This window comes from Anas acuta, chromosome 2 (genome assembly GCF_963932015.1).
Source record: "Anas acuta chromosome 2, bAnaAcu1.1, whole genome shotgun sequence".
Taxonomy (NCBI): Eukaryota; Metazoa; Chordata; class Aves; order Anseriformes; family Anatidae; genus Anas; species Anas acuta.
Window position 1 is genome coordinate 121132357 of NC_088980.1, and position 14044 is coordinate 121146400.

Consider the following 14044-nt stretch of genomic DNA (forward strand, 5'->3'; position numbering starts at 1 on the left):
TGGGAACAAAACAGCTCTTCTGGACAGCTGTGACTTTTTTGTGCTCCTGTTGAACTTCCTATGACAAGTGATGAGTAAGGCTCATATTGATTCAATCACCCTCTCTCATGTCTTTTTTTCATTTGATCTTGGAGCTTATTTCAGCTATACTACATTACCTCTTGGGCTGTTTCTCAGACACAGAGACTGCCACAAAAGTGGTGGAGGAAAAAAACATGAGCCATAAAACTGAGATTTGAGAATAGATCTGAATATTGCCAAACATGAGAGCTCACCTTTGAGAGATGAAGGTTGCAGAAAACAGGTTGCAGAAAACAACCCCTTGATGGGTTCTTATGACTGATAATAATGTTGAATAAAGAAGACAGCAGTGTGCTTCTTTTGTTGACTTCTTGCCTTCTGGTCTTCTAAAGACACTCCACTTTGAAAGTAAGTTCTGCAGAAGACAGGAAACAGATTTATGAGCATGTGGCAAATTAAACAATGCAGATGAACCTTTTTTTCTTTTTAATCTTTCCAGTAGATCATCTATGCATTTTTCAAACAAATTGCCCAAAGTTATTTTGCTCACTTTAAAAAAATATACGTGTGTGTGTGTATATATGTATTTATATATATATATATATATATATATGTATTTTTATATATATATTCATATATATGCATATATATTCATTCATATATATATGTGTGTGCATATATATGCATATATATAAATTCTGGCAAAGCGCTCCAGTAAAAAACAGTAAAGACAGTACTGCCTAACTCAAACACCTTTTTTCTTTTTTTTTGAGATTAAATGCATACAATTTTTTTAACTGTAGTTATGGTTGACATCATGGGAATCCTTTCCTTCAGCCATAGTTCAATATCATGGCTACAGGATTCGTTCAGTGTGTGAGACTCTGATTACAGTGGGAACCACAGACCTCTTCTACAGTTAGAGCAGGTTTTGTTAACACTGGAACACATCATTTATATCTAATAGGGGTTAATGTCTCCTCGAAATTAGTTACCAGAATAGAATATGATATATAGAATATTCTATATATCATATAGACTATAGAATATAATAGAATATAGAATATAATAGAATATGTGTGTTCCTTATCCATGCCAGCACCACTATAAGTTTAACTATAAGCTTAATCAGGAGCAGGAAATTACAAATGTAATGTAATTCTGCTCTCCTACCACTACATGCATTACCTTTTAACTATTGCTTAGGATTTGATATAAACTTTTTCTCCTCATTGGTAAAAACAGAAACTGGGTAGCAAGTGAGAACTAGACCATACTTGTTGGTCTTAGAAATGAGATGAGAATGTTTATTAACATTAACCTGTTAACATTAGCCTCCGCCTAAATAATTTTCATTTATAATATAAATTATGGCATATATCAATAAAATAAAAAAGTATTGGTAGGGGCTAGGTACTGCACATGTGAAAATAATGTCCAGATCTCTACTGTTATGCTTTGCTAGCCCTTGCTCTTGCATCTTTCTGTGAAATTTCAAGTGGTGACTGCTTTATGGAAGAAAAAGTGCTTCTCCTCCATCCAATTAGACATGCAAATGTTTCTGTTAGTGGTTTTCCTAAGAGTCTATTCTTCAGGAATGAAAGAAATACAAAATAGCATGGCATAAAGCAGAAACATACAGTGAAAAAAATCTACAATGCATAATCATTATGTTACAATAAAATACGTCTGTTACATAAGTGAATCTTGTTTGTTATTTTTTTCCCCTGGAGTTTTATTGTCTTTTCTTTCTTTAGATCTGGTGATTTTAATTAAGTAGTCTTAACTTATCATTATTTTTATGATCTTTTTTGCTTTTTGTAGTCACTGTACACAAAGTAAACAAATAAATGAAAGAAATATCCTTATTATTGTTACTTAGTTTAAAACTAAGCCCTGCTATCTGTTATTATCTGATAAGATTTATCTAGATCCACCACCTGAATATAGAAAATCTCTGCTTGAAACCAAATGTGGAATTTAAGCAGATATAACGAAATTAAACATTATCTCCAAGCACTTAGAAAACAGTATTATTGGGACTTAAAGGGATTATGTCTCACCTAAAAGAAAGCACCTGCTGTAGCAATGATTTCCAATAATGATCAAAATTAATCCTTTGGTTGACAACCAACACAAATCCTATACATAGTTTAAAAGCTTAAAAAGCCATTAAGCAGGACTCTACATCAGTAGAAGTGTGATTATTGTGCTGATCCTGTGCTCAGGTGAAAACTTCTTACCATGTACTGGAGCATTTCTTCAGTGCTGAATGAAATCCCTATGCTCAAAAGTAGAGCATGGGGGTTCCCTTTGCTATATCGCTTCCATAAGTGCCACATGAATTTCCTAGAAGTCCTATTATTTATGTTCTACCTACACTAAGTTTATGGCATCTTCCCGACAGGTTACTAGCTGAAGAAGTTTGGTTTGTGTGCTGATGTATGGAATCAAGATCAAGAAACATGATGAATCTGTAGCTCAGAAGACAGCAATTTTCAATTCATAATTGAAATTTCAGTTATTACATGAATCCCAACTGACTCATCAAAGAGACAGAGTTATGTCTTTTGTACAGAGCCTGGAATTTGGTCTCTTATTATGAATAGGCACCATTCTTCTGTAAGAAATAAACAGTTTACATCACCTGATGAAGTCTGATCATTTTATAACCATTTGCTTAATGGTTGCTTGTTACACTGGAAAATAGCACGTTATCTCTTGAAAAAAAAATCAAGTACCTGCTTGTACATTCTGAAAGAATTCTTAACTTTTATTGAACATACAATAATCCACTTGTGCATCAGCTTATGCACAGAGGTTCCAAACACTGAATTTACAGATACCGAAACACTCTCAGAAGTACACCAGTATTTAAAATCTGTATACCCAGCCAAAGTGTTTTTTCATTTTCTATGTTACTGTAAGTAGTAGTGAAGATACAGGCTAATTTTTCAAAGCCTGGTATATTCCAAAGACTTCACAGATTTAAAATCTCCAAGAAATTAGGTGGGAGTGTGCTTTGGCTGCTTAAAAAAAATAATAATAAAAAGAAAATTGATTTTTTTTTAGGCTTTCATTTATTGATTGACAGCTTAACATTTATCAGCTCAAACAGCATACGTCTGCCAATGTGTGAAGTGATATTTTAGAGGTCAAGCTTGTGCACCAGGTGGTTTTGTTTGCATTTCTAAAAGTGATCTTTACTGGGCCATCATTATCATCATTTACCTGTTTTGAGGACTCAGGACATATATATACATATATATACACAGTGACAAATAACTGTTAGAAAGCTCTACTTATAGCCTTTATCCATAATGTCTGAATAATAATAAGAAGAAAAGCAGCAATTGCTGTGATGATATCTCTATTCTTTCTAATTATATAAAGTAATTTTAGCTATAATATTGCTGTTTCCTTTTCTCACTGTGTCACCAGGAACTTTGAAATATGAACGAAACTACAGATGTGATCCATGTAAACAAGCTCTGATAATAATCAGCAAAATCACGTTAAATTCTTATGTTTTAAAGGTGTTTGCAAGATGTAACAGAGATGTTTCCTTTTCAAGTTTACTGGCTTCCTTTGCCTTTTGCTGTTACCTGCCCAAGCACAAACTTCAATAAAACTTAAAAGCAAAAGAAAGAAAAAAATGAAATAATGGAACCAAAAAAAAAAAAACCAAAAAACTTTGAGGGTAAAGAAAAATATGAAACCATGAAATTATAAGTGAAATTATGAAAACAACACCAAACACACGGACTCCACAATTTTTCCCATAAGTATGATAACGAAGTGTTAACTTGCAACATTTGATATAGACTAACCCACATGGTAAATCCATATTCCCACTCAACAAAGAGTTACCAAAATAGATGAGTATCTGTGTACTGCTTGACAAATGGTGTTTCCTACACTTGACAGTTGTTAAAAACATTTGATAACACTATGCAATCTCTGGCATTGTTGTACAGAGAAAGCCTCAGCTATTTCCTATGACTGTATTTATAATTATATTTTCTTTATACTGAATTGTCTGTCAACTTCTGATTTTGTAAATCATTTTCATATTGCAGCTGAAAAATTTCTAAACCACTGTCAAGGAATGACATACAAAGTCAAAAGACAAATGCTTCATCAACTGTGAATAATGATCCTACAAATCTGCATTTAAAGGGTAAAGAAGTTATGAAGAGTAAAACATCAAACCACAGTGGCTGATTACTTACTGCTAACTAACAGAGATTGACCATGTGTAACACCTGTTAATTTTCATGTGTAGCCAGAATAAAAGTAATTATCAAAGGGAAATATAAAGACTTTCTTGAACTGGAATTTGTACCAAGTGTACTTTTTGTTAGTGTGTTATGCTACTTCTATGGGTAGACTGATTGGACAAGTTGTCATTGATTTTGAAGCTGATGTGAATGAAGAGCAATTATTCCTTTTATTTTAAACTGAAATCAGTTCACAGAAGTGGGTTTATTATCTAAGCTAAGAAGATAATCTCCATGAAGGTAATAGAAGGAAGGAAAGGCAGCCAAATCTTTGGCTGGAGAGAACATTTCATCTGAACCATTGGCAAGTGGGACAATCTGCCTGGCTGTAGCCTAATTCAAAATGATACTTAATTTTTCTATAATAATTAACTTAAATAAATGTGGTGGAATTTTTTTTAGATCATTTCCAGTACCATGGAGTAAAGTTGTCTCTGTTGTTTGTTCAAAAAATAATCCTTGAATCAAATTCTAATCAAGTAAAAACAAAATTGCTTTTCAGGCTGTGAATCCATGGAGACATAGGATATTCACTGTGTTTTGTGTAGTACGTGATATGATGGCCCTTCTACCAGACAAAAACTCCAATGCACAATTACAAAATAAATAATAAACCTTTGCAATTTTCTCTCTCCCTCTTAATGGTCTACTTTCATGTTAAGATTATGTGGGTGAAGAGGAAGGCTATTTATTTATTTTATTTTCATTTTAATAACTAAAATCACTTTTTATTTCCCTTTCTTTATCTTAAATAATATTGAGCTTGAGGATTTCATGCTTTTTCCCTCCCTGTCTCCTAGGAAACCGATCTCATGACATTTAACATCTCAATGCACCGATCTTGGTGGCGGGAGCATGGGCCCGGCTGCATACGAAGGGTGGTGCGTCCTTCTTCTCCTGGCATCCTAGATGATTACTCCTACGTCTCTGTGACAGGCTGCATAATTGATTTCCAGTACCTAGAGGTTATTCACAGTGCTATCCAAATACTCCTCTCCGTAAGTACCAATTTTCTCTTGTACTCGGACTCAAGCCGTCTTTCCGCATTCAGTCATCAGTTGTTGTGTGCCTCTTTCCTGACAAGGTGATGTAGTGGTTGATCAATAGCAGCATGGATTTGGAATTGTATTGTATTTTGAATTAGAGAATGAGAGTCACATTATTAAAATGTACACTGCTCTTCTCTTTGCCTACGACAAAAGTGACAAAGTGGCATAGTCCTCATTCTGGCCTTTGCTAGGAGAGGTGAAAACTATTTCAAATTCTCATCTGTCATTCATTGAGACATACTGAAAAGGAGAACAGACTTGTCCAAAATCAGTTGGCCTAAACTTTTCCAAAGTTCACAATCAATGATGGTATTTATTCAGTCCTGAATATAAATATATTTTACTCGACACACAGGTAAGATTCTCCCAAAGGGAGATATGAATGTGACACTTGAAAAAAGTCAGGGAAATATTAGGAATGGGAGTGCTCATGTATATTTAATGACATTATCTGTTCTTTCCCAGCTCTCTGGGTTATCAGAATACTCTGCCTTCATGATCTACTTTTTGCTGTTGCAATACTAGTAAAAAAATGCAAGCACTAGAAGTCATTACAAAAATTATGCTGTCTATTGCATGGTCATTGAGCCATGGGACAATGGGCACCTGAGGGTTATGGGCAATTCAAAGAAGCACCGGGGCTCGATGAATTACTCTGGGAGCAGCAGCCAAGTCTTGTCCACAGCTTTTCCTCATTTTGGTAGCAGGTTCTGCTTATGCTCAAAATCTTGACTGGCACAGACTTTGTGTGATTTAGAAGTAGTACCTCTTTCTTGGTTTCTTTCTCTACATAGCTGAGTGTAGTACATAGCAAATGGTTCACACCATGTGGGTGCACATGGTTCTGATATGCCTTAGATATCTGCACCTATTCTGAGAACACAAATGTTCATGGTTCATAGTTGTAACTATGACCTCCAGTGCTTGTCAGACAGTCAGAGAAGAGTTGTGGTCTAAAGTCCACACCTGCTCCATGAAAAAAACTCCATGGTCTGATCAACCAGATAGGCTGGATATTCCTGGTCTACTCAGTATTTCAAGATGTTTTACTAACTGACTTGTAAGTCCTTTACTAACAAAGAAAGAGATTCGAGATTTTAAGCTTATTAGTTTAAAATTATGTCCAGATTTTAATTTTTACATTTTCTCAAGTTAATGACATTTATATTCTGAATGAAAAAAAAAAAAAAAATCAGTGTACATGTTGGGACAGCTTGCATGCCTGGAATGATGTAATAGAAGTAACAGGCTCTTCAGGAGAGAAAGGCAGAGAAGAAGAGGAGGTAAGTAGCCCTGTATTTTAAGGAATGTCTTGACTGCACATAGCTGGGAGATGTTGATAAAAAGGGCTGAGTGTCTCTGGGTAAGAGTCAGGGAAAGGGCAATAAGACAGATATTATGTTGGAAGTCTGTTATAGACCACTCACACAGGGTGAAAAGGCAGATGAAATCTTCTATAAGCAACAAGAAGTCTCATGATCACCAGCCCTTGTTCTCTTGGTGGACTCCAACTTCCTAGATGTCTGCTAGAAATAAAGTAACACAGAGTGGAAGCAGTCTAGGAGATTCTTGGAGTATGTGTAGGATAGCTTACTCACACAGGTGGTGAGGGAACCATCTAGGGAAGGTGCTTCACTTGACCTATCCTTGCAAACAGGGAAAGACTTAGGGGTGATGTGATGGCTGGAGGCTGTCTTGGGCACAGCAATCATGAAATAGAGTTTTTGATCTTTGGTGAAGTAAGATAGGGGTTAACAGAGCTGTTACCTTGGATTTCTGGAGGGTAGACATCAGCCTATTTAGAAGTCTTGCTGACAGGGTCAGGACCTAGATGATTTCTATTATCTATCATAGATCTAACTGTCTAGAACTGCCTAACCGTCTAGAACACAGTAGTGTTCACAGTCTAAAACTCTTGAAGTTTTAGACTTCTCAGCATTACTAAAGGATGCTTTTGTAAGATGCCAAATATTATTGTCTTACCACTGCTTTGAGTCAAAATTTAATAAACTTTGATCTTACAGCAGTGATTAGTGAACTTCCACTTGAAAGTCCAGAGCTGAACTAGTGCATTTTCTTAGTTCACCAGTGACATCACAAGTGCTTCCATATCACATGTGCCTTTTCCAGCTTCTCAGGCACTAGTGACATCACAGGCACCTAAACCAGTCTTTTCCTGAGTGTTGTTCAGTCAGAAAGTAAAGACTTTGAGTCAAGATATTTTTCAATGAAGATAAAATTACTTCTCTTGAGGCTTAGTCCTGTATGTGTCGACATACATTGTGAAATTACAATGCAAGCAGGCTTTGGAAAAGAATATTGCACACTGCAACTTCAAAGCCTGATAGAGTGTAGCTTTCTTACTCTTGTAAGGGTTTGATACTTTCTTACTGTTGTGAGGGTTTGCCTCTCCCATCAGGTCCATCTCTGCATCTGCAGAAAATTTCCCTCACAGTCCTCTGGTTTTGCCCATACAAGGGAAACTGTAGTATGGTCTATTTAATAGGAAAAAACATTAATATTTCCAAATTATATTTATATAAATTATTCATCACTTCTATAAGAAAAATGTATTGTGATATTCAGAATTTTTTATAGATTTTTTGTGATTTTTTTGTGATTTGATCAAAAATTTTTTGTGATTAAATTTAGAGTTCAGTGGAAATACAGCTGGTGGTTGAAATCAAGAACAGTTTTCTTCTCTGCTTATCTAGTGTAATAAAATTCACCTCAAAATTTACCAAATGACAAGAACACAGAGAGAAATATTATAATAATAGAATAAAAGCATTTAATATATATAAACTTAATGAAATATACATATGGAAAAATAGAAAACCTATGTAATAATTTGTTCAGCTTTATGTAAACCATAAAATGTTCGTTCCTTGTTGTGTGAATGATTACCTGGAACAGTCATAAATAAATTCTGTATACAATTCATTGCAAGTTCAAAATGTGCCAGGAACTTGTAAGGCTTGACTGGGAATTAAATAGTTTCAGTTTCAGATATTGTTTTTGACTGATATACACAATGTTAAAATATGCGAAGTAGGGTTTTCCTCCAGTCTTATTATCTTCCTTATTCCATCTGTGAGGCAGTGTGATTAGCATATGAGTCTGTACTTCAATTTCCATTTAGAATTGTAATTTAGCCTTGCTTAATTTACTGTCCCACAAAATATAAGTCACCACCTAGATTATCAGACTTGCTGCAGTTTCCTCCCATTTTCTGAGTACTGTTGACCTGAGGAGGCTCCCATTCATTTCAGATGCATAACTGTTTTCCTAATTGGGATACTAATTTCAGTTGTTAGTTAAAAGGTCATTTAGGTTGTCTTTTTACAGTACTGAAGAATTACTAGATGGCCAGACATGTAGATCAGAAGGCCTGTGGTTTTTTTTTTTTTGTTTGTTTGTTTGTTTGTTTGTTTGTTTTTTCATATTTTCTAGTCCCCACAGTAGACTTTTCCTTTTTGGACCTTAAAATCTACTTAATTTTCATAACTTTTTTTTCTTTTTTTGGTAGCAGTAGGAGTGTAACAAACCATTTTACAGTGTAACAAAAACTTTATTGGCATAAAAAATCATTTTATCATGCTAATTGTTGTCCAAATGACTGGAAAGGTGAGCATTTCCAATTGATAGGGAGTCAAATATCCCTCCAGGGGCAAATATCAGATACCTGTCCAGATATATAATCTGCTGTGTTTGTCCAAAAAAAATAAATGAAATAAAAGGTGTATATATATATGTATATATTTATATGCATAGAATGCTGCACCTGTGACTACATTAGACCCTACTTCAGGTAATAGACTATATGGCAGTTTATTTCATTCTAATACACTAAGACTCCTTTTGTATTTGCTCTTTAGTTGTTTCCAAAGAAAATATCTTTTATCAGTGAAACAGTAACTTTCTATCTTGTCCATATTTTGACCAGTTATTGAAATACTTGAGTATTGAAGGTATTAAGAATTTCTGTAGACTGATGAATAATCAAGAGACATATGGAAGAGTGGGATGCAATTAATAATAACAAAATATATTTAAGTTGTGTGTTTAAAATATACATTTATTTATTGTATAGCACATATTCTTGTGATGGGTAAGTCTTTTCACACAGCACCTTTAATTTCAAAATGCAAGATATGTACTCTTTATTGAAATCTGAATTTTTGGAGAATGAATGGTTATTATAGTCAAAACAGTGAGTAACTTTAAGAGAAGACCTTGCATAAAGTTTTGTATTAGACCCTAAGACTTATCACAGAACATTTGTCTACAGCTTCACTGTGAAGCAGAGACCCTCAAGCCAAGGTTCATGGAAGTAGCTCTGGAATTATCAGCATTATAACTTCATCAGTACTGAAAAAGCAAAACGAATTAATTTTGGCAGAGTGACAGGCTGACACTATAGTGCTTCAGGGGGTAGGAGTTGTAACCTTCTTGTGATGCTGCATTGAACAAAGTGAGTTTAACTTTCCACCAGAGTCCCAGCACACTACTCTTCACTGTACAGAAGAGCCATATCTAATATCTAGAACCCTGAAGACAAGAGAATTGAAAAATTGAAAACACTCAGAGCATTCAAGCTGTTTGGCATGTTGCTGCTGACCAAAATCAAGGTATTTTGAAGAAAACCTCTGTTTTACTTTGCAGAGGTCCATCTGGTGGCTCTTGTCAATCAGTGTCATGTATAGCTCCTAGGTGACCACTAGACTACATATGAGGAGCAGTCACAAAATAACAGCAACAAAACAAAACAAACAACCATAAAAACAAACTAACCAACAAAACCCACCTTCAGAGTCACCTGGTTTTCAATACATTATAAAGACAGGCAAGGATGTGATTTAAAGTGTCTTATCCATAGAGGAGCTGAAAACAGTGAACATACCAGCCTAAGGTAAAGTCAGTCACTAATCAATGGGGAATAACTTATTTGCTAACTCTATCACGCACAAAACATAGCCAGAAAAAAAAATATTTATTTTCCACAGTATATTGGATGTAGGAAGTTGTATACTCACAGGTATAAGAAGAAAGACTTCTGGCAGCCAACTTGGGAATTGGATACTGTGGTCACTGTTCAATTTTCCAGCAAGATGGACAGACTACATATATACACATCGATTAACCATGCCAAGGGACTTGGAAGCTGAGGCCAATTGGTCCAGGACAGTTCAAGCTCATGTCTACACAAAGGGTCTCAGTCTCCAAAATAGGCTAGCATGTCCAAGCCACCCAGCAGGAATAATCCCTGAATTGTTCTCCCAACCAAAACTGTGTTTTGCAAACTTTTTAGGGAAAACAAAGGCTGGAAAAGGCCAAACTCGTAGTGACATGGGTGACTGCATGCTTGGAAGACATCCAGTGTGCATAGCAGTCTGGCAGTGTGGAGGCAGCTTGCACTGCCGTCCTCCATCGTTGATGGTGGAGGTCTGGATATATCTAACCATGACTGTGCGTACAAGAGATGACAAGACTACATGTAACTGATCACTGTCTTCCAGGAGTTGGAATAGAAAATAAGTACATATAAAATACAATTGCTAAAGTATGTGTCCTAAGAATATCTCTTCCCAGTGCACCTTTCAATTACTGAATTTATAAAAATTGTACTTTCTCTGAATAGGAAATAAACTTGCAAAGCATCTGTGCCTGAAAGTTTGATAACATTGCCACTGCTGGTAGGAAAATCTCAACCTCTGTATGCTATGCTAAGAAAAAAAAAAAAAAAAAAAAAGCCTTTAACGATATTTCCAGCACTTACCTCATTTTCTGTAAAAATAGTACTAACCTGTCCAAAATATTCAATATTCAATGAAAGCTGATGCTAAACACTTTAGAAAATCTAATCATCAACATTCTTAGATTTGTTATCCTTACATTTGCAGGTTTCCCTGTTTTAATTAACCAGGTAGGATGATTTCATTTTGAATTTTCATTTTATTCTGATGATTCATAATAATGCAACCACCCCTACCATAAAATTAGTTACTTTCCCTTCAGTTAATTTCTCATCATAATTCTCTGATGTCCTAAATGTGTCCTCTTCTGCCCAGAGGATGCAACTTCAGTTCTATAGGGAAAAGAAAAACAATATGATCTGATTATATTATTTCTGGTTATCTGTCATCAGTCAGTGCCTCATACTAACTCCAAGCAATTGCCTCCCTTTGTGAATTATTTCTGCCCTGCTGTCTTCAAAGAATCTGCCAAATGTTGACTATGTAATACTAAAATGAGTTATGACATTTGGTAGACTTAAATGTTTTTTTTCATAAGATAAAAATATAAATTAATTAACAATCATATTTAGCACAACATACATTAAAATGGAGTTTAGGAGTCTTATGTAGAGAATTAAACAAGAGAAACATTGTGAATATCAAGAGACTAAATGCAGAGGCAATGCCAAATTTCAGATCATTGACCAAACTTTTACTACTGAGCCCTGAGTCTGAATCCTTTTTAGGGTAATTTGATGGCTCTTCCTATATGCCCAGTGTTAAGAATTGCCTTCTCTATGCCACTCTAAAAGCGCCAGGAGTTACTCTAGAAGCAGCTTTTGCCCCTCCCTTCAGGCAGACAGAGCTGCAGCTTGGTTCTTATTCATTTAGATGTAACAAAAGGGCTAATGATATCAATATATAGTGTGGTTCCTCCAGGGCACTGCAGCAGCCCCTTTTTTCCCATTAGTTATGGCCCTATTATTTTTATAATTGAACCGAAAAGGATGCTAGGGAGCACATCATGTACGTTGTTCTCCAAAGAAAAGACCTGTAGGGGCTGACACTAGTGTTCAGCAAGGTTCCTTGCTCTCTTTCAATTTCCTCAAGAGACACGTGATTGATTAAGAAAGCCAGTCAACATCAGCATGTGATAGAAAAACATGAGGTAATTTACTGTTAAGGGCTGCAGGAATGGTACATGACTCAAATATAGTAGTCCTGAAGGTATTACATCGCTTCATGAATTTTTGCTTGTAACTTTCAAATTGCAAATAACTTGCAAATAAAGAATTGCACAAGTGGCATAGAAAATTAACTTGGCATTGTCTGCAGAGCTCAACTTCAACATCACTCCAGAAGAGGGTCTGAGGGAAATACCTGTTCATCATCATCATCATAGCTAGAAAGACTTTTTAGTCATGTGAATAGTTGGTTCAAGTGGGCTGTGGGCTTCTCAAAGATTTATTAGTAAGTTTAGGGTGATCACCAGTTTATTAAAAGTCAAAAGAACTTATTCAGCCTGGGCAGTTTTACAGAGGAGTTCTCAGTCCCTGGAACAAACTGCAGAGAAGATGGCTTGTTCAAACTTGTGGCTTTTGAAATTACCCCCAGTGCTCTGTAGTAGTAGTCTCGTATTTTTAGTGTAATCTATGTCTTGTGCAGTTCCTCCAGAGTTTGTAGAAATAGATCAGGGTTGCACAGAGTCCATTTCTCCTTTGCCAATATCACGCCTTCATTGTTAAAAAAATATATTTCCAAGAGAAACAAAGTTAATGAGAGACTATACCTGCACCTACATTCTAAAAATTGCTTTGTCCTTTATTGTTAGATATAGTCAGACACCATTATACGTGATAGTGCATAGGTTAAGAAAACACACAAGTATATTTGTCTAATTACCTGTCTGGGTCAATAAAGCAGAGTTCTCTTGTTCTGAGACAGAATCAAGAAAAATTTTTTCCACCTGAGTTTTTTTCCACCTGAGTTCTCCTTTCCTGGGTGGTCCTGTTTTTCCAAGGAGCTCATTTAAAATGAACTGAAAACATTGATGATTTAGTTATTTGCATGATCATTTATTTATTAACTGTCCTGATATGGATTTGCAAAAAAGTTGGGCGACTTCTGAAGTGAAGTTGGCTAAAGGTGAGGGGATAGGGGACAGCAATTTAAGCCTAGCAATATGGCAGTGTCTTCACCTTGTCAACTAATCAATACAAGAACTAAATTATTCTAGACATTTTGCAGTACTTGATATAGATCTGTTTTCTGTTTGATGTGAAAATCACTATGGCATTTTTTCAATATTTTGCACCCCCCAAAAATTAAATGAATTTGTGAAAATATTGTGAAATGTTTTCATTTACATGAAAAATATTTGAAGTAAAAATGAAGTCTACTCTTAATTTTAATTATTTTAATTTTATGAATGTTCTGATAGAAGTGGCACAGAAACATCGGAGATAAATGGAAGATTTGGAAAATACCAACATTTTTTCTTTGCACTTTTGCCTGAAATTACCTCCCCCATGATACAAGCATTATAATAAACTGTATGTCTGCATCTTAGTCATGGTAATTCTTTCAGATGTTTTCATTCAGATCCATTTCATGTTAAATAGAGTTGATGCTGAACTGGGAGCTGCAGTGGCCCAATGCACAGTAAATTCAGAGACTGCTGATTCAAATACAAGGCAGCATCCCAGTAGACAAGCATCAGAGGCAGTGAAAGAGGTAAAGACATCAGAGCAGAATGCTGAAATTGTGTTACACTGGGAATTTGAAAATTATAAGAGAAAGCACTGCACTGGAACAAAGATTAGCAATTTAGATTTTTTTGTTGTTGGTGGTGTTTTTTTAGGAAACAAGAAAATCCAACATTTTTCAGTTAAAAAAAATTCAAGCAATATTTACTTTGGACTTTAGGAAGACTCTTCTGACTATATTGTCTGAAGCC

General features: G+C 35.3%; 1 protein-coding gene across 4 annotated transcripts in view; it reads left to right on the forward strand.

The window, feature by feature from the left end:
- Positions 1-14044, forward strand: part of NKAIN3 (sodium/potassium transporting ATPase interacting 3) — a 372388-nt gene that overhangs the window by 283807 nt on the left and 74537 nt on the right. For all 4 annotated transcript variants that reach the window (XM_068671974.1, XM_068671972.1, XM_068671971.1 and 1 more), the window contains exon 4: positions 5102-5299. In XM_068671974.1, the coding sequence (XP_068528075.1) occupies positions 5102-5299 (198 nt within the window). The remainder of the gene's footprint in view (positions 1-5101; positions 5300-14044) is intronic.